General features: G+C 40.1%; 1 protein-coding gene and 1 long non-coding RNA gene across 6 annotated transcripts in view; one reads left to right on the top strand and one right to left on the bottom strand.

Moving 5' to 3' along the window:
• Positions 1–1,607: 1,607 nt before the first annotated feature.
• LOC140196599 (uncharacterized) lies at positions 1,608–18,793 on the bottom strand. Of its 2 annotated transcripts, none has more exons than XR_011885759.1 (3): positions 18,573–18,793; positions 16,248–16,315; positions 1,608–1,852 (listed from the first exon to the last, which is right to left on the bottom strand). It is a non-coding gene; the product is annotated as an uncharacterized lncRNA (long non-coding RNA). The 2 variants fall into 2 exon arrangements; XR_011885760.1 differs by lacking the exon at positions 1,608–1,852 and adding an exon at positions 15,062–15,598.
• Positions 18,712–25,162, top strand: part of gatb (glutamyl-tRNA(Gln) amidotransferase, subunit B) — a 48,335-nt gene continuing 41,884 nt past the window's right edge. For 3 of the 4 annotated variants that reach the window (XM_072256064.1, XM_072256062.1, XM_072256065.1), the window contains exons 1-5: positions 18,712–18,855; positions 19,614–19,758; positions 19,951–20,064; positions 21,632–21,824; positions 23,378–23,500. In XM_072256064.1, coding sequence (XP_072112165.1) covers positions 18,743–18,855; positions 19,614–19,758; positions 19,951–20,064; positions 21,632–21,824; positions 23,378–23,500 — 688 coding nt within the window. In that variant the 5' untranslated portion in view covers positions 18,712–18,742. The remainder of the gene's footprint in view (positions 18,856–19,613; positions 19,759–19,950; positions 20,065–21,631; positions 21,825–23,377; positions 23,501–25,162) is intronic. The other variant, XM_072256063.1, reaches the window with a different exon arrangement.

Raw genomic sequence — 25,162 nt, 5'->3', positions numbered from 1 at the left:
ATGATGACAAGATTTAGAAAATATATCTATTTTGGATGTTACCAAGAAGAATGTGGTGACCCACCTGAATGACTATCATCCAGCAGCACTTACATCCACTATGATGAAGTACTTTGAGAGGTTGCTCATGAAACATATCAACTCCTGCCTGAGGAATAACTTGGATCTGATCCAATTTGTCTACCGTCACAATAGATCGTTGGCAAATGCCATTTCATTGACTCTTCACTCAACCCTGGGACATCTGGACAATGAAGTTACATTCATCAGGATGCTCTTCATAGACTTCAGCTCAGCATTCAATACCATCATCCCTTGAAACTAATCACTAAGCTCTAAGACCCAGGTCCGATTTCCTCACTTGCAGACTCCAGTCAGGGCAGATTGGCAACATCCCCTCCACAATCTCCATCAACATAGGTGTACAACAAGGCTCTGTGCTTAGCCCCCTGTGCTACTCGCTTCATACCTACGACTATGTGACTGAGTACATCTCCAATGCCAAATAGTGCCAAAACAACCACCTCTCACTCAACATCAACAAAACCAAAGAGCTGATTATTTATTTACTGCATTGGTGGGAGGTCCATGAGCCAGCCTTCATTAGGGAAGAGGGTCAGTGACTAAACGCCTTGTTGTTATCAAGGAGGATCTGTTCTGTGTCCAGCACGTAAGTGCTATTACAAGGAAGGCATGTTAGTGCCTTTACTTTCTTGGAAGTTTGCACAGCTTCGGCATCTCATCTAAAACTTCAACAAACTTCTATAGATGCACTGTGGAGAGTCCCCTGACTAGGTGCATCACAACTTGGTATGGAAACAGCAATGCCCAAGAATGGAAAAGTCTACAAAAAGTGGTGGATACAGCCCAGTCCATCACAGGCGAAGCTCTCCACACTACTAAGCACATCTAAAAAAAAGCGCTGCCACAAGAGAGCAGCATCTATCATCCTGCACACTCACCATCCAGGACATACCCTCTTCTCGCTGCTGCCATCAGGAAGGAGGGACAGAAGCCTCAGGTCCCACAGCACCAGGTTCAGGAACAGTTATTACTCTACAGCCATTAAGCTTCTGAACAGGCATGGATAAATTCACTCGCCTCAACTCTGAATTGATTCTACAACCTATGGACTCACTTTCAGGGACTCTTCAACTCATGCGCTCAGTATTATTTATTTATTTAATTGTTTACTTATTTTCTTAAAGAAGATGTAGCTTGTCTTCTTTTACACATTGGTTGTTTGTCAGTCTTTGTAGTTTTTAGTTAATTCTATTATATTTCTTTGTTTTCCTCTGGGGTGACACTGCAGTTTAGTTGATACCGTAATGCTGCTTCAGTGCCAGCGATCAGGATTCAATTTCTGCTACTGTCTATGAGGAGTTTGTACATTATCTCTGTGACTGCGTGGATTTCCTCTGGATACTCCGGTTTCCTCCCACATTCCAAAAACACAGGGGTTAGTGGGTTAATGGTCTCACGGGTATAATTCAGCAGAGTGGTAATGGTAAATAAATAAAAATGAATCTCAGAATCACAATCAGGTTTATTATCACTGGCACATGACGTGAAATTTGTTAACTTAGCAGCAGTAGTTCAATGCAATACATAATCTAGCACAGAGAAAAAATAATAATAATAAATAAAATAAAGCATCATAATAATAAATAAACAAGTAAATCAATTACATATATTGAATAGATTTTAAAAATGTGCAAAAACAGAAATACTATATTAAAAAAAGTGAGGTAGCGTTCAAGGGTTCAATGCCCATTTAGGAATCAGATGGCAGAGCGGAAGAAGCTGTTCCTGAATCGCTGAGTGTGTGCCTTCAGGCTTCTGTACCTCCTTCCTGATGGTAACAGTGAGAAAAGGGCATATGTGACATATATGTACTTTGATAATAAATTTACTTTGTACTTTGAATTCTTGCTACAATACAAAACAGGAGCACCCAGGAAAGTCCTCATATTATTGTGAATCCTGATATCTACCTAGTTACTTGAAGAAAGGACCTATTAGAGGCAGAGCAGACATTTCGGTAGGAAAAGACTTTCTGTAATCCTTGAATATTAAGTACAGCTCCTTACCTGGTTACGGCAGGGTTCTGTTGTGTATTTAATATTTCAGTAATATTGTAAATATATTGTTTAATTAAGCATTCTTTGTTGTTTACCCATTCATTATGGGCTATACTGTATGTAAAAGTATGTGAATGGCATATGTCATTACACCATCAGTTCATATGTCAGTGCCTCACTAAGAAGCAAAAATGAAGTACCAATGTTTATTCCCAGGGTCCCGTGTTATTCTTTCACTAAGTTTATGGAGGTACAAAGCATATCAGGTTCCATTCCAATGAACTATTGGCAATGTGGCTGTGAACTGAATTCTCAAATGGTAAAAGACACATACTAATCTACAGCAGCTGGAAAATCTATCTTACCATTCTCCCAAATGCTAGGACATATTATAAGCCATATGCTTGTAAGTTGGGGAGGACCTGTAAGAAACAGATTGTCACGTCAACTTTTGCTTTATGTTGGACGGTATTAGGAAATTGAAAAAAATTGTCAAAAATAAATCACCTGATACATCACAATACAGATCTCCAGCCAGCTATGTTCTATGTAGTCTGTGTATTGGTTGTCAACTGGATAATTGAAATTCAGATGTCCCATTGCTTTGTCAGGATTACAATGTGAATGTAAAAACCGACCTCTCTTAGGAAAGTCATCTGTCTTCTGTTTAAAGTTTACTCTACCCTCTAACTACACAACTAGTTTCTATTTTCCTTTTCATACAGTAGCCAAAACGATCTGTTATTTCGACACAATTTTTTAAACTCATCCATTGCTGTGGGAGATGCAACTGCAGATTGCAGCATTTTTCATGCCTGCTTACAAATGTCTGAAATTGAGACTGTTAACAGATAGAGTATCTCACCTATCTAGATAAAATTCAACTGTTACAAAATACTGTACTGGAATTTCAGGGAATTCTGAACTATGGCTGGAATAATAATTTAGAAAAGTTAAAACAAACACAGATCTGTGGTTTCAGATACCACAGAAGAAATAGGTAAGTACATTTTTTAATGGGGCTTTTGTGGTATCCTTCACTTTCATTTCTTCCTCTTCTATGAGTATTAACTGTCCTCAACATCCTAGAGCACGGGAGGGTAAAAGTCAAACCCAATTTCTTTTGTGTTGATCACATTTCAATGATTATGATGGATGTTTGAGAGTGAGGCATGCATTAGGCTCATCTATATTGTTACATGCTCAAGGAGATCTGGTTTTTTTGTGAGAAAGATGTAATGGTCTTTTGGAGGTCACCTGCTGTGATTTTCCCGCCGATGTGAGGTCACGTGATGACATGTGCCCTGTGACTATATAAGGGTCGACTCAGGTGATGCAGTAGGTTTTTGAGTTTGTAGATTTCCAGGTAGAACGTGTTGTGCCTCCGTTTCTGTTGCGTGTTTGTTTTTGTGACGCAGTTTCATTTTTTAAAACGGAAGGTGCGTTCTCTTACAAGGTATTGTATTTGGATTGGAAATTTGTGGCTGGAAGTGCCAATTTACTCAATTCCGACAGTTTTGAAGGGAGAGTGAAGAATTCGTCGAAGTGAAGGATGGAGAGAAGTCGGCATCGTTTGGCAGTTTAATAAAGGATCGACCTTATTGAGTCTTCATTGAAGAGAAGCTGCATTGAGATAACTCTTGCAATAGCGCAATGAGTTCATGCAAAAAGGCTCTCTCTCTCAAAAGGAATTTAAGATCAGTTGATTTAAACTGTTTATTTTCGGCATCAGGATTCCTGTGGATGGAACCAGCAGTAAACATTAGTACGTTTTAATTCTAAATTAGGTAGAATTTTAGAATTCTAAAATTAGGTAGAATTTTAACTAAAAAAAAATTCCAGGTAATTTTTTTTACCTAGAAAAAAAATTTCTCCAGATAAATTTTTTAGAAGGAAAACTAGCACAGAGAGTCAAGGTAAATTGGAAATTAAATTTGAAGTTAGTGAGAAAAGTAAGGATGAAGGGAGACCTGTGAAGGAAAGACATTTTGGTATTATTTGTAATTATTGTAAGAAACCTGGACATGTAGTGGCTAACTGCTTCGGATTGAAATGGAAAGAGAAAGAAGTGGCCCCAGATGCTTGTGTGCAGCATATTGGAAAACCTGTAAAACCACGGGGTTTAGAAAATATTAATGAAGATGTGTCAGAGCCTGACCAAGTTAAGAAGGGATATGAGGCTTTTATAACAGAAGGACTTGTATCCTTGAAAGAAGGATCCAATGCAGTACCGATAAGGATCCTTATAGAGATACTGGAGCTTCACAATCACTAATATTAGATAGTGTGTTAAGGTTTAGTGATGAGTCTGACACTAGTGAGGTAAATTATATAAGAGGAGTAGGGAGTGCCCTTATGCCAGTACATTTACATAGAGTAAATTTAAGGTCAGGATTAGTTACAGGGGTTGTTAAAGTAGGACTACCAATCCAGTTTACCTGTGAATGATATTTCTCTTTTGTTGGGGAATGATTTAGCAGGTGAACAAGTTTTTCCTGAAGTGCATTTGACAATAAATTCAAATTCTGAGGAACCACAGAGGGACTCTAACACAGACTCTTCCTGTGTTGTAACAAGAGCTATGGCTAAAAAGACTGACGTAAAGGATGTGGTTGTTACCCATGACAGTTCAAATCAAGATTTGAATTTTGAGCATGTATCAGAAACTTTCTTACCTACCTTATTTGATCAGGATTCTGGTGGTAAGTCTGATCAGGAAGATGTGTCTTTATCTCGGAAGGAGATGATAGCAGAGCAGGGTAGGGATCCTGAGATAGTTAAATTAAAAGAACAAGCTCTTCCAGATAGTGAAATTGGAGAAGTACCAGTTGGATATTATTTTGAAAAGGGGGTATTAATGAGAAAGTGGAGATTGCCTACAATTCCTGCTAGTGAGGAATGGGAAGTTAATCATCAGGTTGTTGTTCCTAAAATTTACCGAAATGAGATTTTGACTATGGCTCATAGTATTCCTTTGGGTGGTCATTTAAGGGTAAAGAAAACTATGAACAAAGTTTCTAAACCTTTTTATTGGCCTAGTTTAAGACAAGATGTGGCAACATTTTGTAGAACGTGTCATACATGTCAAATTGTTGGTAAACCTAATCAGGTTACTCCAGTGGCTCCACTGCAACCAATTCCTGTATTTGGTGAGCCGTTCTCAAAAATCATTGTAGACTGTGTAGGTCCTTTGCCAAAAACTAAAACTGGACATCAATATTTATTAACTATTATGTGCACAGCATCTAGGTTTCCAGAGGCAATACCTCTTAGGAATATAACAGCCAAAACTGTGACAAAGGCTCTTATAAAATTCTTCACTTATTTTGGGTTGCCTAAGGAAATACAATCAGATCAAGGAAGTAATTTTATGTCTGGGTTGTTTCAGCAGATAGTTTATAAACTGGGAGCAAAGCAGATTATTTCCTCAGCCTATCATCTAGAATCACAAGGAGCTTTGGAGAGATTTCATTCTACACTAAAAACTATGATTAGGACATATTGTGTAGAAAATGAAAAGGGTTGGGATGAAGGTATACATTTACTACTTTTCGCAGTAAGGGAGGCAGTACAGGAATCATTAGGTTTTAGTCCTTTTGAACTTGTGTTTGGACATAGAGTTCGAGGACCTTTGGCTTTGTGGAAGGAACAGTGGATTAATAAAGAAGTACACACTAGTTTGTTAGATTATGTTTTGAAATTTAAAGAGAGATTGTACAAAGCTTGTAGTTTAGCCAAGGAAAATTTAAAGTTAGCTCAAGAGAAGATGAAAACGTGGTATGATAAGGAAGATAGGATGAGGTCATTTAAGCCTGGAGGTACGGTGTTGGTTCTTTTCCCAGTGCAAACAAACCCATTACAAGCCAAATTCCATGGTCCTTATGAGATTAAATCTAAACTAAGTGAGGTGAATTATGTGGTAAAAACCCCAGATCGGAGAAAGACAACACAGCTGTGTCATATAAATATGATAAAACCGTATTATGAGAGAGAGGTTGCTACTGTGACTGTTAAGGAAGAGGGGTTAAGGAAATTAAACTCCAATTTAATAATCCAGTTTAATGTTACAGGAGTACAATATTTTGATCACTCGTATCAAGGGTGAAGATAATGTGATCGCTGACTGTTTGTCTAGATGTTAAATGTACAATGAAAATTTGTTTTTTTTTTCGGAGTGATATTTTATCACTTGTAACACTCCTACTGTACATTAGTTTGTAAAGGGCTGAAAGATAAGATTGTATATATTGTGTATTTTGTAAATTTTATACCTTTGTATTTTTTTGTATAAATTGTTAAATTTTTGTTCTTCAAGAGACCAAAAATATTTTTTTGGAGGGAGGTGTTACATGCTCAAGGAGATCTGTTTTTTTTTGTGAGAATGATGTAATGGGCTTTTGGAGGTCACCTGATGTGATTTTCCCGCCGATGTGAGGTCACGTGATGACATGTGCCCCCGTGACTATATAAGGGTCGACTCAGGTGACGCAGTAGGCTTTTGAGTTTGTAGATTTCCAGGTAGAACGTGCTGTGCCTCCATTTCTGTTGCATGTTTGTTTTTGTGACGCAGTTTCATTTTTTAAAACGGAAGGTGCGTTCTCTTACAAGATATTGTATTTGGATTGGAAATTTGTGGCTGGAAGTGCCAATTTACTCAATTCCGACAGTTTTGAAGGGAGAGTGAAGAATTCATCGAAGTGAAGGATCAAGGGAAGTCGGCATCGTTTGGCAGTTTGATAAAGGATCAAACTTATTGAGTCTTCGTTGAAGAGAATCTGCATTGAGATAACTCTTGCAATAGCGCAATGAGTTCATGCAGAAAGGCTCTCTCTAAAGGAATTTAAGGTCAGTTGATTTAAACTGTTTATTTTCGGCATCAGGAATCCTGTGGATGGAACCAGCAGTAAAAGTGCGTCGGTGAAGAAATCTTTCTCCAGAGAAGTCTCTCCCAATTAAATGTGTAAAACTGTTGGACTTTTGAAGTTATCGCTTTAAGAACTATATCTGACTGTATCGCTTTAAGAACTGTTTTTGCATTTAATGCTTTAAGAGCCAGAGCCGAGTGGAGTTGATGAACGGCTGCGTACCTGTTTAACCTCCGGTCAAAGTTTTCCTTTGTTTTTTTTTCGCTTATTGTTTATACGTGTTTAATAAATGTTTGGTTGTTTTCATAAAACCTGTCTCGATTAATATTCATTGTTGCCGGTTACGTAACAGTATCAATCAATGCCGCATGTCCAAAATAAAATCAGAAAATGCTGAAATACTGCATAGGTCAGGCAGCAGCTATAGAGAAAAAAATATTTGTTTTATTTTTAAATACAGTGGTTTCAGTTAATTGGACTATCGGTTAATTGGGACTGCCACTTACTTGGACAACTCTTGAAGAACAGAAATAATCAAGAAGATAGCCAGGATTCTCTTTGTTTATTTCAATGGTTCAATGGTTCCATTTAATATCAGAGAATATTTACAATACACATTTGGGAGCGAAAAAAAAGCCCCCAAAGAGAGACCATGGTCTACAGTACATCAAAAACTAACAGTTCATTCCGACAATTCAACAACCCTCAGGCTCTCAATTTCACTAACAAGGGAGAGAAAGATATCACTCCCTCCACAGGGAGAGGGGAGACAGTTGCTGTTTCAATGTTACAGTCACAGACTGAAGTCTCCCTTGTTATTTTGAGTTTTACTCGAGAATCAGCAGCAAACTCTCACTCACCACCGAGGAAGAGAGCACAAACTCTCCCAAGAGCAGAGACCTTCGACAGCCTCTTTTGCTGTCCCAGTGTACCGTCTCCCGCTACACTTCAGTTTGCCACACTGATGAGAATTTGTGTCCACAGGTCCCTGGAGGTGTCTGACCTCAGGCCGCACTTGGTCATATAAAAAATACAGCTGACTGGCGAGCTCTAATTAGCATCAGTCACGTGCACTTGTGCGGCAATTTGACACTACACTGTACTTAACGCAAACAGTTTTTAAATAGCATCAATTGCATGTGTTTGTTTTCAAAAAGCAGTGATTTTTCTCACTGTTAGTTGGGAAGAAATAAGCAGCAGATAATGTGAAACTGTCTTGCTCACCACAGTTTCAAGCATTCGAGTTTGGAAATGCCAGAAACAAGAGTGAAAAGGAAATGATTTCACTGCTTCAGAAAGCTAGAAATTATGAAGAATTTGAATCATCTTGAATGTTGCAATAAAAATGAAGATTTGGCAGATGCAATTGCCCAAAGCATTGTTTGAAAGCAGTTGATTATCTGCACTACGCGTTTGCACTGATTTAGTATGTTACATACCTCAAAGAGATCTTGTGACTTCCTTGTGAGAATGATGTAATGGTCCGGAGGTCACCTGATGTAATTTTCCCACCGATGTGAGGCCACGTGATGACATGTTCACCACGGGTATAAAAGGGAATGTTCGGCAGTTTAATAAAGGATCAACCTTATTGAGTCTTCGTTGAAGAAGTAGCAACCTGCATCGAAGATAACTCCTGCCAAAAGATCAAGGTAGTTCATGCAAGGTGCTCTCTAGAAATTAAGGTCAGTTGTTTTAACTGTTTATTTCCTTCATCGTGAATCCTTTGGACAGAACCAACAGGAAAGTCGCGTCTATGAAGAAATCCTTCTCCAGTGAAGTCTCTCCCAATTGAATGTATAAATCTGTTGGACTTTTGAATTTACCATTTTAAGAACTGTGTTTGACTTCACCGCTTTAAGAACTGTTTTCGCATTTATCGCTTTAAGAATCAGTGACGATTTGTTGAACGGCTGCATAGCGGTTAACTTCCGGTTAAGGTTTTCTTTTGTTTTTTATTGTTTATCCGTGTTTAATAAATGTTTGGTTGTTTTTTTATAACCTGACTCAATGAAATTCATTGTTGCCGGTTACGTAACAAGTAGGTCATAAGAACATGCAGCATACACTGGCTGAATCCATCTGACAAATCCCTTCCTTTTATGTTATATGTCAATGATTTTGATGATGCAATTGGTGGCTTTTGTGGCCAAGTTTGCAGACGATACAAAGATAGGTAGAGAGGCAGATGGTGTCGAGACTACAGTAGGACTGAGACAGATTAGGAAAATGGGCAAAGAAGTTGCAGATAGAATACAGTGTTGGGAAGTGTATGGTCATGCACTTTGGTAGAAGAAATAAAAGTGAAGACTGTTTTATAAATGGCAAGAAAATTCAAAAATCTAAGGTGAAAAGGGACTTGAGAGGCCTTGTGCAGGATTCACTAAAGGTTAATTTGCAGGTGGTGAGAAAGGCAAATTCAATGTTAGCATTCATTTCAAGAGGACCAGAATATAAAAGCAAGGATGTAATGTTGAGGCTTTATAAGGGTAAGGCCTCACTTTGAATATCATGAGCAGTTTTGGGCCCCATGTCTAAGAATGGATATGCTGACATTGGAGAGGGTTCAGAGGAGATTTACGAGAATGATTCCGGGAATAAAAGGGTTACCATATGAGGACGAATTGATGGCTGGGCCTGTACTCACTGGAATTCAGAAGACTGAGAGGAGATCTCATTGAAACCTATTGAATGTTGAAAGACCTTGATAGAATGGATGTGAAGAGGATGTTTCCTATGGTGGGGAGCCTAGGACCAAAGGGCACACCCTCAGAATACAGGAACATCCATTTAGAATGGAGATTAGGAGGAATTTCTTTGGGCAGAGCATGTGGAATTCGTTGCCACGTGCAGCTGTGGAGGCCAGGTTGTTGGGTATATTTAAGGCAGTGGTTGATAGGTTCTTGATAGTTAGGGCATGAAGGGTTATGGGGAGAAGCTAGGAGATTGGGGCTGAGAGGGAAATGGAACAGCCATGGTGAAATGGCAGAGCAGACTCGATGGACCAAATAGCCTAATTCTGCTCCTATATCTTTTGGTCTTATGATAACTATTAGGAACTAATACACCATTTTACGGTACTGTAGAGGCATTAGTAGTGTTCTAATTTGTTCTGTATTTCACTTAAGCAGAAAATACTACAAAAGATAGTGGATTCAGCCCAGTACATCATGGGTAAAACCTTTCCAACCGTTGAGCACATCTACATGAAGCATTGCTGTAGAAAAGCAGCATCCATTATCAAACATCCTCACCACCCAGGCCATGCTCTTTTCTCGCTGCTGCCATCAGGTAGAAGGTACAGGTGTTTCAGGACTCGCACCACCAGGTTCAAGAACAGTTACTACCCCTCAACCATCAGGCTCTTGAACAAGAGGGGATAGCTACTCACATTTAAGGACTCTTTTATCTTGTTATTTTGTACTTTATTTATTGCTATATATTTATATCTGCATTTGTATAGTTTGCTGTCCATTGATCCTGTTTACAGTTACTGTTCTATAGGTTTGCTAAGTAACCCCCGCAGAAAGAAGGAAAAAAATAATCTCAGGGTTGTATGTGGTGACAAGGATGTACTCTGATAAGAAGTTTTACTTTGAACTTTGATAAATTGTTTGTTAGTTAAACTATAGCTTGTCATTTTTATATTTTTTAACTATTCCATGAAACTTCAGCTAATTGAGACAGCCGCTTAATTGAGCCAAAATGTACTGGTCCTGATGTGTTCCAATCATCTGAAATCCGCTATATTTAAAATATTTTATTAATTATTTAAAATAATTAGTAAAATACTTAATTAAAATTTAACTATTTTTAATATATTTTTAAGAGTCAACATCGTAAGTTGATGACCTTTCAGCTGAATTGGAAAAAGGGAAAAAGCATGGTTTTTCTACAAGAAAGTAGCACCAATCATCAAAGAGTCCCTCGATCTAGGTCATGCTCTCTTCTTACCACCACAACTGGGCAGGCCCCACACCACCAGGTTTGGGAACATTTATTACCCTACAACCATCAGGCTTTCGAACAGGCGCAGATAACTTCACACAGCACAACTCTGAACTGATTCTGTGTCCTATAGAATCACTTTCAAGGACTCTTTACAATTCATGTTCTCAGTATTAATATTTTATATGTACAATTTTTCTTCTTTTGTACATTGGTTGTCTGGCAGTCTTTATGTACAGATTTTTCCTGTAAATTCTATTGTATTGATTTTTCCTGTAGATCTATGCAAGAACATGAATCTCAAGGTAGTATATGGTAACATATGTACTTCGATAATAAATTTACTTTTAACTTTTGAACATCATGCAAAAGAAATATGTGGCGAGAGAAGAGCAACTGGGAATTCACAAGCAGAACGTTCCCTTGAGAACACTGACAGGAGAGGCAAGAGGGTAATATGCCTGCAGCAGTATCTGATGGATGGAAGGTGAGTACCCCATCGTTCATCAGGTTAAGAACAGAAAATACAAGTTGAAAGACATATTAACTATGGTAGAGGTAAAACCAGTTAGAAAGACAGGAATACATGACAGAGTTGCAGGTGTATCAGAACTGATTTGGAAGAAAGGGAAAAGCTGGGAGAATGGACTTCAGTCCTTGGAAGCAGGATGGGATGGGAGGAGGTGTCTTTGATGTACCAGTGTAACTGTACATCATAACTGTAATGCCTTGGTTAAGATTTTTACTGCTATGCTGTGGGTATTTCATTTTGGCAGTTCTGTAAGAGCAGTCTGTGCTGCTTTCAGCCTATTTGGGTTTGAGCTGAGATAAGGGACTTGGGTGGGGTGTTCAACTGAGGAATGTGATGTCACCCAATCAGGATGGTGGAATTGGGAGAAGGTTCTAGAGAAAGCTGGGCAAGTGGGTTTTTGTGAGGGATACTGGTGTGGGTCGAGGTCTTTTTGGCAGGAGCTGGGAGAAGACAGGAAAGAAGATGACTGAGGATGCTGTCCCTGTTGCACAAGGTGCCTTGTGCAGATGAATGGCTTCAAGGAGGGAGGACCAATACGCCTGTAGGAGAGCCTGTTTGTTTGAGATGGACTTTGATTGACATTCAGAAGGTGGTGTGTGCTTTCACGCAGACCAAGGGTCCAGTGAGTGAGTTAAAGGCAAATGCAAGAGGAGCTCCAACTTATGTGCACATTTGACTGCCTAGTTATGATGGGCCCTTCTGTTTATTTTTCTTTCTTTTCTTTAATAACTATTTGTTTAAGCTAACATTTATGAATATACTTTTTTTAATAATCGTAGGCTGTGCATGATCTGTTATTTCTTGCCGATGGGCAATAGCAGGGGGCAGTAAATCACACAGCATTCACACAAACCAGGGTTTGGGTGGGTGAGACATCCCAACCTCACGGGTTTGGCGGGACAAAGTCATATACGCCCTAGACATAAGAAGCCTGAGAAGCCGCAGAGTCCACAGGCTGTTAGTGAGGGGCTAATCAGCCATATTACCAGAGACGCTCAGTAAACAGGGGTTTCATGACATATATTGGACACTAATTTGAGAAGGAGATAGAAAGTATGAAAAAGAAAGAGAAAACTCAGAGATGTATCACGTGAAAGCAACAGCAAGGTGGAAACTGGTAGAAAAATATGAAAAGTAGCTTCCTTTGATATCCTTGATATCTTGAAGGAGCAGTGCCTTAGGAAGGCGACGTCCATCATTAAGGATCCCCACCACCCAGGACATACCATCAGGAAGGAGGTACAGACGCCTGAAGACACACACTTAATAATTCAGGAATACTTTCTTCCCCTCTGCCATCCAATTTCTAAAATACACATTGAACCCATGAATGCCACCTTGCTATTTTTTTATTTCTGTTTGTAGCACTACTTTATTTAACTTAACTGTTTAACAGAGAGATATATATACACACACACTTAACCTAACTCAGTTTTTCTCTATATTTATTTATCATGTATTTCACTGTACTGCTGCCGTAAAGTTAACAAATCTCACAATATATGTGCGGCACAATCAGCAGGTGTGTTTACAGACATCTTTAATCTCTCCCTCTCCCAGTGTAGAGTGCCCTCCTCCTTCAAAACATCCACCATTGTTCCTGTATCTAAAAAGACCAAGGTAACATGTCTGAACGACTGGCACTCACCTCAATAATAAGCAAATGCTTTTAGAGGCTGGTCAAGGACTACATCTGCAGCTTGCTACCACCCAAACTGGATCCCCTACCAACACAACCGATCGACAGATGACGCATTAGTCACTGCTCTACATATTGTCCTTACACATTTGGAGAAAAAGGAGGCTGTTCTTAGACTACAGCTCAGCATTCAACACCGTAATTCCCTCCAGGCTCGACAAGAAACTCAGCCTTCACCATGCCTTGTGTTGCTGGAATATTGGACTTCCTGTCAGATCGCCACCAGGTGGTAAGAGTGGGCTCCCTCACCTCTGCCCTCTGACCCTCAATACAGGTGCCCCTTAGGGCTGTGTACTAAGCCCCCTCCTTTGCTCTCTGTATACCCATGACTGTGTCGCCACCCACAGCTCCAATCAGCTAATTAAATTTGCTGATGACACTATACTGATTGGCCTAATCTCGAATAATAATGAGGCAGCCTACAGAGAAGAAGTCATCACCCTGACACAGTGGTGTCAAGAAAACAACTTCTCCGTCAATGTTGCAAAAACAAAGGAGATGGTTGTGGATTACAGGAGGAATGGATACAGACTAGTTCCTATTGACATCAATGGATCTGGGGTTGAGAGGATGAACAGCTTTAAGTGCCTCAGCATAAGCATCACTGAGGATCTCATATGGTCTGTACATAAGGGCTATGTGGTGAAAAAGGCACAACAGCACCTCTTTCACCTCAGACAGTTGAAGAAGTTTGGTGTCGGTCCCCAAATCCTAAGAACTTTCTATAGGGGCACAATTGAGAGCATCCTGACTGGCTGTATCACTGCCTGGTATGGGAACTGTACTTCCCTCTATCACAGGACTCTGCTGAAAGTGGAGCGGACAGTCCAGCGCATCTGTAGATTTGAACTTCCCACTATTCAGGACATTTACAAGGACAGATGTGTAAAAAAGGCCCGAAGGATCACTGGAGACCCGAGTCACCCCAACCACAAACTGTTCCAGCTGCGTCCATCCGGGAAACAGTACCCCGCAGCATAAAGGCCAGGACCAACAGGCTCCAGGACAGCTTCTTCCACCAGGCCATCAGACTGCTTAACTTATGCTGACACAACTGTATTTCTATGTTATATTGACTATCCTGTTGTACATACATATTATAAATTACTATAAATTGTGCATTGCACATTTAGACGGAGATGTAACATAAAGATTTTTACTCCTCATGTATATGAAGGATGTAAGTAATAAAGTCAATTCAATTCAATTCAATGATATTAAATCTGATTCTGCATTCTGAATTGCATTCATTCCTTGCAAAGTAGGAGTTACAGTACCATCTAGTGTCCAAAACACTAGTTTCAATTTACTGACAGAATGAATCAACTTTACACAACTTTCAGGGCCAGATTAGCTTCAATATAACTGCGACTTTAATCAGTGATTTTAATCAATGCTTCACTACCCTAAAGTGGTTTTGGACAAAAAACACTCTTAATAATGCAAGCAACACACACAAAATGCAGGAGGAACTCGGCAGGCCAGGCAGCATCTATTGAAAAGAGAACTGTTGATGTTTCAGGCTGAGACCCTTCGGCAGGACTTAATAATGCATATAACCTGTCAATGTTCAAATATTATACTGCAGCTAAATACTTCTTCCAGGAAGAGAATGGAGAGAAACTAAGTATGTACTCTACCAGCAGGTAAAACAGCACCTCAGCTTATACAATGATTATGCTGTTTCTAGATTGCTACCAAGCCAATATTGAGAATATACCAAGTATAAAATCACAGAAGGTAGAGAATTCCACTCAACTAGTCCATGAGAAAACCAACTGCTTATATGATGCTATGTATTTATTTTCTTGTTGCAAGAAAGTTTTTCATTGCACCTGTGAATATGTGTACTTGTGCATATGATGATAAACTTGGCTGACTTTGAAACTTGTGTCAAGAAAATATCTCAGCCTTTATTACAATTTTAATGCTTTGGAATAACAAGGAGGAATAGAGTTTGTTAAAGCAGGTTATCTTCAACGTAGGTTTCTATGATTCTGTGCTTTGAAGTTCACACATGCATTTCCCATGTTAATAGTAATAGAGTCATCACTCACTACCCAGCAAACACCCAGAACCCTCCTCAATACCTTGCTGGATATCTGTAGAATAATACAGTTGCTCATTCTTAATCAATGGACGGCATATGACAAAATCATGTTTTGGGGGAGTGGGAAATTCCTTTGAGTGCTGTTCTTGTAAATGCATTGGTAATGGTGTGCCTGGATTATGGATCAGGAAAGGTCCGGGTGTCGTTCTCTGATTTGTAGTGAATTAACTGATTTTACTCAAGCCATATTGGTACACTCAGATCCTGGAATGTGGAAGGGTTTGAAAAAGAACCAGCTGAAATTTCTTTCCTGGTGGCTATCCTGTGCACACGTGTCAGATAAGAACAAATCTGAGTTTGGCTGATATGTGCACCACAGTCAAAAAGCCAGCTGAAAATAATCTATCTATAGGTGCTGGAAATCTGAAATAAAAACAGATATGTTCAAAAGACTCAGAAACAATTAATATTGTAACACTCTTCAGCAATGCCAGAGTTAGTCCTACATAATAACTACTGACAGGACTTCCATACAGTATATTTAATCATGTTTTTATACTTCCTCCTCATTTATGAAGTTTTTGAGTTAATTAAGGATACCCAGCATGAATTTATTAAAGGCAAACTGTCCTCGAGGAACCTGATCAAATTTTTGGAGGTTAATAAAGGAATGCATTGGATGCTGTTTATATGGATTTTCAGAAGTTGTTTGACTAAGTCCCACATTTTGGGCTGGTTAGCACAACTGGGGACTCATGGAATCAAGGGATCAGTCTCAGCATGGATAAAATTTGGCTTGAGCAAAAACTAGAAAGTCACGATGAATGGCTCACTTATACCATACAACAGGGTAAACAGTGATGTTCGCCAGGGGGTCAATGACAAGACTATAGCCTTTCTGGATGTAGTTTTACAGAGTAAAGTTGATGGCCAACATGAAATTTGGACATGTAATAAGCAGTGAGAGGATAGGAACAGAGAATTGACTGGCTGGCAGATTGGGCAGATGGAATTTAATGCTGGGATGTATGAAGTTGTACATTTTGACAGAAACAACAAAGGGTCAATATACCTACTGCAAATGCTGGAATCTGGAACAACACACAAGATACTGGAGGAAGTCAGCAGACCAGGCAGCGTCTACAAAAGGAAACAGACAGTTGATATTTCAGGTTGATATCCTTCATCTGGACTGAAAGTTAGAAGATAGCCAGCATAAGAAGGTGGAGAGAAAGGGTGGAGCATGGGCTGGGAAACTCTTCTCTCCCTACCCAGGGCACTCTCCCCTGAAATTATAGGGGGTATAACACTAGTCCCTATACCTCCTCCCTGAGCCCTAAACAACCCTTCCAGATGAGAGAAACATTCACATGCAAATTTCCACCCTAACTCATTGCATTTGAAGCTCCCAATGTGGCCTCCTCTACATCAGTGAGACTAGATGAAAACTGGGTGAGTGCTCTGCCCAGTTACAGGCCATTTAAATACTCCTCCTTATTCCCACAACAACACCTCTATCCTCAGCCAGGGTGAGGCTAAATGCAAACTAGAGGAGCAGCACCTCGTGTTCCACCTGGCTCATCCAAACCCGATGGCACCAACACTGAATTGTCAGCTTCCAGTGAACTGCCACCCCATCTGTCTCTCCCTCCTCCTGGCCTACCTAGTTCTTCCCATAATCACCCCGCCCAATATCACTCAGCTTATCACTTATCACCTCCTGGCTTGTCCCTATTTCCTCTCTCCCATCCTCTAACCTATAACCCCATCCCCCACCCCACCTCAACTGAATCCACCTATTGCTTTATAGTTCTTGGTCTACCCTTTTATACCAGCTGCCTCCCCTCTATCTTTCAGTTCAAATGAAGAATCTAAATCCAAAAGGTCCTTTCCCTCCATAGATGCAGCCTGACTTGCTGAGTTCCTCCAGTCAATTTGTGTATCTACAGAATACTTCTTAAAAATCTATAAATATTATTGTGTTAATATTATTTTAAGTGTTGTATGCGCACCTTCGCCCGAATAATATTGTTTCACTTAGCTGCATATGTGTGCTTGGTTGAATGACAATGAAGTTGAATAGAGGAGGCATTGTGCGTAAGTAAAGCAGGTGACATGAAAATTGGCAATTTTTTTAAATTTAGTGATACAGCGCAGAGTAGGCCCTCCTTCCGGCCCTTCCAGCAACCCCACATTCCCAATTAACTCTAACTCAGGGTTTCTCGACCGGGGTTCCGCTGAACCCTGGGAGTTCTGCGAGAGATCATGACTGAAGAAAATAGACATTGTTTTTTGAACTTTGTGCAACACGCAATGACTGAGCAGCTCCGTTAGAGGTCTGTCAGCACGCAGCACCACCATGTTCATTTGACTGAGTCCATTCTCAGTTTTTGATGCAAGATAGTGGAGGCCATTGATAATTGGTGAGTGCTGTATTTCAAGGAGGGGAGGGCAGTAGACTGATAATTGGTGAGCATTGTATTGCACAGAGGGGAGGATGGTAGGCTGACGAGGAGCATGAAGTGTGCTTTCCGAGCAATGGTCTCACCCAAGTTCAGCTGTGATGTCAGCCTCTCTCTCCCGAATTACCTTTCCCAACTTCCCTTTACATCCAGCTGATTTTTTTTTTAAAAATCTTGTATAAAATTGTGTCTTAGGCTGTATTTTTATTCATATTGCTTTGGCTTATGGCTTTCATGTTCTGAATGGCATTAATTATAATCAATTAACAACCTTTATTTAAATTAAATCTACCGAGTCTACCTTTAGAAGAAATAAATCCTATTTTGGCTTAAGCCAGTTAATTAACAGATGTTTATTATGTTTGCCTTATGAGTTTTTAAAATGTATTAAAAAGAAAGAGATCTATTCAAGGAAGGTAAGCCAAGCCAAGAAAGGTTTGTTAAAAATTCATTCTCTAATAGAAAGAGCATTGGCAATTATTTTTGGATTTTTATATCTACAACTTACTGATCATGCTATTGTACCATCAGCGTACCTGAAACTCATTTCAAGGGTTCCTCCAGGGCAAAACAGTCGAGAAAAGCTACCCTAACCTAATGACAGGAGTGACCAACTAACCTACCCGGGACGTCTTTGGACTGTGGGAGGTAACGAAGCTGGAATTAAATTCCAAATTCCGAGCTATAATAGTGTTACGCTAACCGCTACACTACCATGTTGTTGATAGTGAGGGGAAGGTCATGATTGGTAAAATAGCCAGCGCAATGCCATTTTGTAATTTAATTCCGATAAGTGTGAGAAGAACGTGATGGAGAAAGGCCGCAGAAATAATATTGAATGGAGAAGCTGATCCCAGAAGCCGCATAGCCTATCCATCTCCTGTCAAGATTTTTAAAAATCAAAAATTGTCATATTACACTGCGCTCCCACTCACTCTGTCGCCTTGTATTTTTGACACTTTCATCTGTTTTTTTCTTTAAAAAGCACGGACTTCTGGATAAACACAGCTCAAGTTCACGTCACGTGGTCCACAGGCGAGCTGCGATTCGGACTACACTTCCCGTGAGGCCTTGCGCTCCTCGCGTCATCCGGCGCTGCAATGTTATGGCGCTCGGTGTGAGCTGCCGGAGGGTGAGAGCATTCGCCAGCGCGACCTGGTGCCCTTTAACGGCCTTCGGGCGAAGCGCTCGGTCCACGGCGGGACGGCGAGGCGGCAGGTGATGGCGGCTCGCACCGCGGGGTTATTGCTTCACCGTGCTACTGTGTTGTTGAGATCAGCTTCCGGGCTCGGGAGCCGGTGGCCGTTCAGTTTGATCTGCTCTTTCACTGCAGTAGCTTCTTGTCTTGACATCGATAGTATGGCCAACAAGTGTTTTATTACACATCTCTAGTGTAATTAAACTATGTGTATTTCTATAAAATTGATTTATTTGGTCTTGCGGGATGCAGTGAAGGTCTTTATTCGATTAACAAGTGCAACCTCATCAGAAATCCAACTAAAATGCAGTTTTCCAATTTTTGTAGTGTGACAGGACTATTTAAATAAGCTGATGCACACAAATTTCAGCAAAATTATCTTGGGTAAAGGAAACCATAGGCAGATTACAAAATAAATGACTAGCTAGTTTAAAAAAAAATATCCTCCAATCAGCCTTTTATCTTAAAAGGATAGCACACCGCTTTCTTTCTGCATTGCAGCTATCTATATTCAGTTTACCCCAAGCAAAATTAGGTTCCGGTGGTATAACAACAGCATTTTCAACTAATCGAACACTGAAAACTTAGGTTCCTAATATTCACAGTAAACATAAAAACATCAAACTGATAAATTCAAATGTTATGAACATATACTTGTAATTTTGAAATATTTCAATTAAGTAGATGAATAGATATTATAATTGTTTGTATAAGGGGTTATAATTGTGATTATTCTTCATGTTTATTTCTTGCGCTTTATAAACTACCTTTTTTCCAGCAGATGGGAGGCAGTTGTGGGATTGGAAGTCCATGCTCAGCTCTGCTCCAACTCCAAACTTTTCTCTGGGTCACAGGTGCAGTTTACAGCACCTCCAAATTCATTGGTGTCATTTTTAGATGCTTCACTTCCAGGCACTTTACCAGTGAGTATTTTTAAATAAGTTCATACTAAGAAAAAGCATTTCAGGATGTATATTGTATACATTTCTCTGACATTAAATTGGATCTTTGAACCTTTAAGCTATTGAGTTGAAAATAATTGCCATTCATATAACCTCATTTGGATAGGATTCCTACAAGATACCTCTTAATCATATTGTATTTCTTCATCCTAGGTTCTAAATAAGCATTGTGTCGAAGGAGCTGTGAAGACAGCATTAGCTGTAAACTGTACTATTAATAAGAAATCTACCTTTGACAGAAAACACTACTTCTATGCTGACCTGCCAGTAAGCTTGTGCCTTTTCAGTTCACTTGTATGAATTAGATTATTTTTAAGATGATTTGAGTTTTTAATAAATAATATCAATGAAATAGAATACCAAAACTTGCTGATGAGCTAAGCTGATTGAAGTACAAAGGCATATTTGAGTAATATAAATTTAGCATAAAAACATTTAAGTCTGTTTCAAAATGTTAATTTGAGTGACTGCAGCACAATTTACATTGAATTTATGCTTTGATTTGTCTTGCAGAAATTTGGGGCATGATCAATGTGTTATTTCACTGTTTAAAAGACTAAAAATTGCTGAGATGCATTTTAATTAATGATATTGGAATTAGCTTGACAGTATCTAAAATCATTACTAATGGCAATCAATATTTTTCCTTGTAATGTTAAATACAACATCTTAAAGTTCAAAAAGGGGTGATTGCATTGTAATTTTGATTTTGCAATAATATTACAAACATTTTTTCACTTTATGACAGTCTTTATTTTTATTTGATGGATAAAATTTAATAATCCCCCCCCCAGTCAAAATGGTTTTGTCTTGGAGCACAAATGATGCCCTTTCCTTCAGCCACAGAGAGGGTCGATCAGGACAGGCTTCCATTTATTCAATAACAGTTTGCTTTCACCTCTGAAAATTATAGTATACAGTTTCAGGCCTGATTTACAGTATCTCCTAAATGCATGACCAATTGTAGGGCTTCCTGCTATTATCCCAGCTTTTAAAGTTATCAATTAATGCATATGGGCCACAGATCAAAACTGCAATCTTATTCATGTGAACTAGTGTGGACAATCTGGGTGGGATGAAGAGTAAATTAACAATTTTTTTTATACCTCATTTTAATCCCTTTTCTTCCCCACTGCCATGAAATTACACAGTTGCTTTGTGGGGAGAGAATTGTGGAAGAAGTGGATTTTCTAAAGTTTATGATGGTTCATTGTTATGCCCTTCCTCAGTCAGTTTAGATGATGTGTAAAACTGGGGCACAGTTTCCTAAAGTAACCTTGGCCACCAAACCTTGCCCAAACCTCTCGTTCAGCAAAGGGCTGAAGCTCCTCTTGATGTGATGTGTTTATCCATTCAGCAGAGGGCATACAACAGCAGTTATGCATTACTATCAAACATTTCTCCATGGCTGTGAAATGAAGCTGACAAATAATAAACCTGGATGTCTGTACTAGAATATTTTTTCTGCAGTACAGATTCTGTTCCCCACTCTCCATCAAACTCTTTCACATCTCCACTTGATATAGATATTTTTATTTCTATTGTTTTCAGTAATTTTAGATTAATTTTGGTTTTCTTAGCTAATTTGCTTTCATTTTTTTGATAATATCAGGACTTGGGTGCAAAGGCAAATGATTGGCCCTATTATTGCCTTGGTAATGCAAATTTACTGAGAGATTTATGAATATACATTTTTTTAAGAAAAATGCTATTGGTTTGGTGATTGGGCTGTTAACACTCCCGGAAGAACATCTATAGAAATATATTAAGAATTCATGACAGTTAATCTCTGATTTTAATCTGACTTTTTGCAAAGTAATGTATATCCATTTAGGTTGGATATCAGATAACACAGCAGAGATGTCCAATTGCCATCAATGGAAGCCTCAGATACAACCTTTGTATTGGGAAGAACCATGTGATACCCAAGCTTGTGCGAATCAAACAGATCCAGCTGGAGCAAGATAGTGGCAAAAGTCTTCATGATGATGCAAGGACTCAGACATTAATTGACTTAAACAGGGCTGGTAGGTGTACAGATTTACTATGCCATCATAGTGGGCACCTGGCTTATTTTAAGGAAGGAGCCATTGGCTACCTGTAACTTTCCCACTTGAGTCACTGGGTACAGGGTTTGGTTACTGCTCCAAATGGCTCTGGTTCCAAAATCTGGGTTAATGTACAATGGAATGTGATTCCAATTCCGTATTAGTCCTTCTTACTAATTTTCTTCTACCAAATGCACACACACACCAACAGTAAGAGTTGTGAGAGCCAATAAAACCCTTCAGCTATATTGCCCAGTAACCTAATGTAAATATGATTTTCATTATAGAAGGTGTTTTGATGTTAGGATTTGTTAGAATCTTAATCAGCCCACTATTTCATGGTTCTTGACTCTTCAGGTGAATAACATGAGTATGTACTCATAATTTTGATCTGGTGGCTCTGAGGACATTATCAGAAATGTTTTTTGGATGATTTATACTACAGATGGAATGCTTGGGTTTTAGCAACACCCAAAAAGACAGAAAAACTCAGCAAATCAGGCATTGTCTATGGAGGGAAATGGACTCAAAGGTGGGAGGGGGGATTTAACTAGCTTAAAAAGGTGGAGGAAAGGGGTGGGGCAAGCTGTAAGGCAATAGTTGGATCCAGGTGAGAGGGGTTGACAGGCAGATGGGGGAGGGGAGCATGGTATCGTACCAGAAACTGGGAGATAATTGGTGGAAGTGACAGTGGGGTGAAAATGTAATCTGGTAAGAGAGGAAGGTGTAGCACGGACTAAGGGAAGGAGGTTGGGTGGGAGAGGGGAATCAGTGTGTGGGTAGTGGGTAGATGGAGTGGGCAGATGAGGGAAAAGGGATAGGGTGATGGAGACTGGATAATTCAGGAGGAGAGATAAAAAGGGACGTGGGGTAGTTTACAGGAAGTTGGAAAATTCAGTGTTCATACGGCTGGATCACGGACTATCCAAGTAGAATATAGATTTCTCTAGTTTGTGTTTAGCCTCACTTTAGCGGTAAAGGAGGCCACCAACAGACATTGGTGTAGGAATGGGGTAGATAATTAAAATGGCTGGTAACCAGGAGATCCAGATAGCAACAATGGATGGAGCAAAAAAGCTCATTGAGGCAGTGGGTCTGTCTTTCTCCAGTTTTACCGATGTGGAGAAGGCCACTTTGGGAGCACTGCATGAAATAAATAATGCAGGTTGCTATGCATGTGAAAGACTCTCACCTGGAAATTGCCCATCTTTGGCAAAGGATCAGTGTTTCTAATGAGGTGCAAGTCAATTTTGTCCATTCAAATGACTGCAAGTTATCTTTCCCACCTTTGAGAAAACACCAGCATGTCTTCCTGTTCATGCCAATAGTTAAATATAAACAGATAGCTGATATGCCTTTCATTCTTATTGTGTGCATTACTGCATTTCCCTTCATAGCAGAAACAATATTCTTCAAAACTTCATTTAATTACAAATTGCAGTAGGATGTATGACTTCCCATCTCAATGTTCCCCTCCCTTTTAAAATGTGTTTTCCCCTCTAGAAATAAACACTAAATTTTTTTGATTGCAGGGATTGGTTTAATAGAGATTGTTATGGAACCAGATATGTGTTGTGGTGATGAAGCTGCAGCAGCAGTTAGGGAGCTTCAACTTATTTTACAGACGCTTGGGACAAGCCATGCAAATATGGCAGGTAAGCGTTATGTTCTGTACATCTGAGGTCATGCTTCTGTATTCACAAACTTTATATTTTGTTTAATTCAGAGACTATTGGCTACAAACTGCTGTATTATTGAATGGGAGCAGTTGAAGAATGTTCTCCAACACATCATAAGATTTTTGATATAAAATGTGTAAAGATGTAAAAAGACTGCTGATATCAGTTTTGGCTGTTTTACTCAATCAGAATCAGGTTTAATGACAATGGCATATGTCATGAAATGTAAACGCAAACAACAGGAATTCTGCAGATGCTGGAGATTCAAGCAACACACGTCAAAGTTGCTGGTGAACGCAGCAGGCCAAGCAGCATCTGTAAGAAGAGGTGCAGTCGACGTTTCAGGCCGAGACCCTTCGTCAGGACTAACTGAAGGAAGAGTGAGTAAGGGATTTGAAAGTTGGAGGGGGAGAGGGAGATGTCTTCCTTTTTTAAAGAAAGGGGCTTCCCTTCCTCCACTGTCACGAGGGAGATGTCTTCCTTTTTCAAAGAAAGGGGCTTCCCTTCCTCCACTATCAACTCTGCTCTTAAACGCATCTCCCCCATTTCACGTACATCTGCTCTCACTCCATCCTCCCGCCACCCCACTTGGAATAGGGTTCCCCTGGTCCTCACCTACCACCCCACCAGCCTCCGGGTCCAACATATTATTCTCCATAACTTCCGCCACCTCCAACGGGATCCCACCGCTAAGCACATCTTTCCCTCCCCCCCCCCCCCCCTGCATTCTGCAGGGATCGCTCCCTACACAACTCCCTTGTCCATTCGTCCCCCCCATCCCTCCCCACTGATCTCCCTCCTGGCACTTATCCGTGTAAGCAGAACAAGTGCTACACATGCCCTTACACTATCTCCCTTACCACCATTCAGGGCCCCAAACAGTCCTTCCAGGTGAGGCAACACTTCACCTGTGAGTCGACTGGGGTGATATACTGCGTCTGGTGCTCCTGATGTGGCCTTTTATATATTAGCGAGACCCGACGCAGACTGGGAGACCGCTTTGCTGAACATCTACGCTCTGTCCGCCAGAGAAAGCAGGATCTCCCAGTGGCCACACATTTTAATTCCACATCCCATTCCCATTCTAACATGTCTATCCACGGCCTCCTCTACTGTAAAGATGAAGCCACACTCAGGTTGGAGGAACAACACCTTATATTCCGTCTGGGTAGCCTCCAACCTGATGGCATGAACGTCGACTTCTCTAACTTCCGCTAAGGCCCCACCTCCCCCTCGTACCCCATCTGTTACTTATTTTTATGCACACATTCTTTCTCTCACTCTCCTTTTTCTCCCTCTGTCCCTCAGAATATACCCCTTGCCCATCCTCTGGGTTCCCCCCCCCTGTCTTTCTTCCTGGACCTCCTGTCCCATGATCCTCTCGTATCCCTTTTGCCTATCACCTGTCCAGCTCTTGGCTCTATCCCTCCCCCTCCTGTCTTCTCCTATCATTTTGGATCTCCCCCTCCCCCTCCAACTTTCAAATCCCTTACTCACTCTTCCTTCAGTTAGTCCTGATGAAGGGTCTCGGCCTGAAATGTCGACTGCACCTCTTCCTACAGATGCTGCTTGGCTTGCTGCGTTCACCAGCAACTTTGATGTGTGTTATGAAATGTGGTGTTTTGCAGTATCATGCTA

This window comes from Mobula birostris, chromosome 4 (genome assembly GCF_030028105.1).
Source record: "Mobula birostris isolate sMobBir1 chromosome 4, sMobBir1.hap1, whole genome shotgun sequence".
Classification (NCBI taxonomy): Eukaryota; Metazoa; Chordata; class Chondrichthyes; order Myliobatiformes; family Myliobatidae; genus Mobula; species Mobula birostris.
Note: the sequence above shows the minus strand (reverse complement) of the source record. Positions and strands in the feature narration are given on the sequence as shown.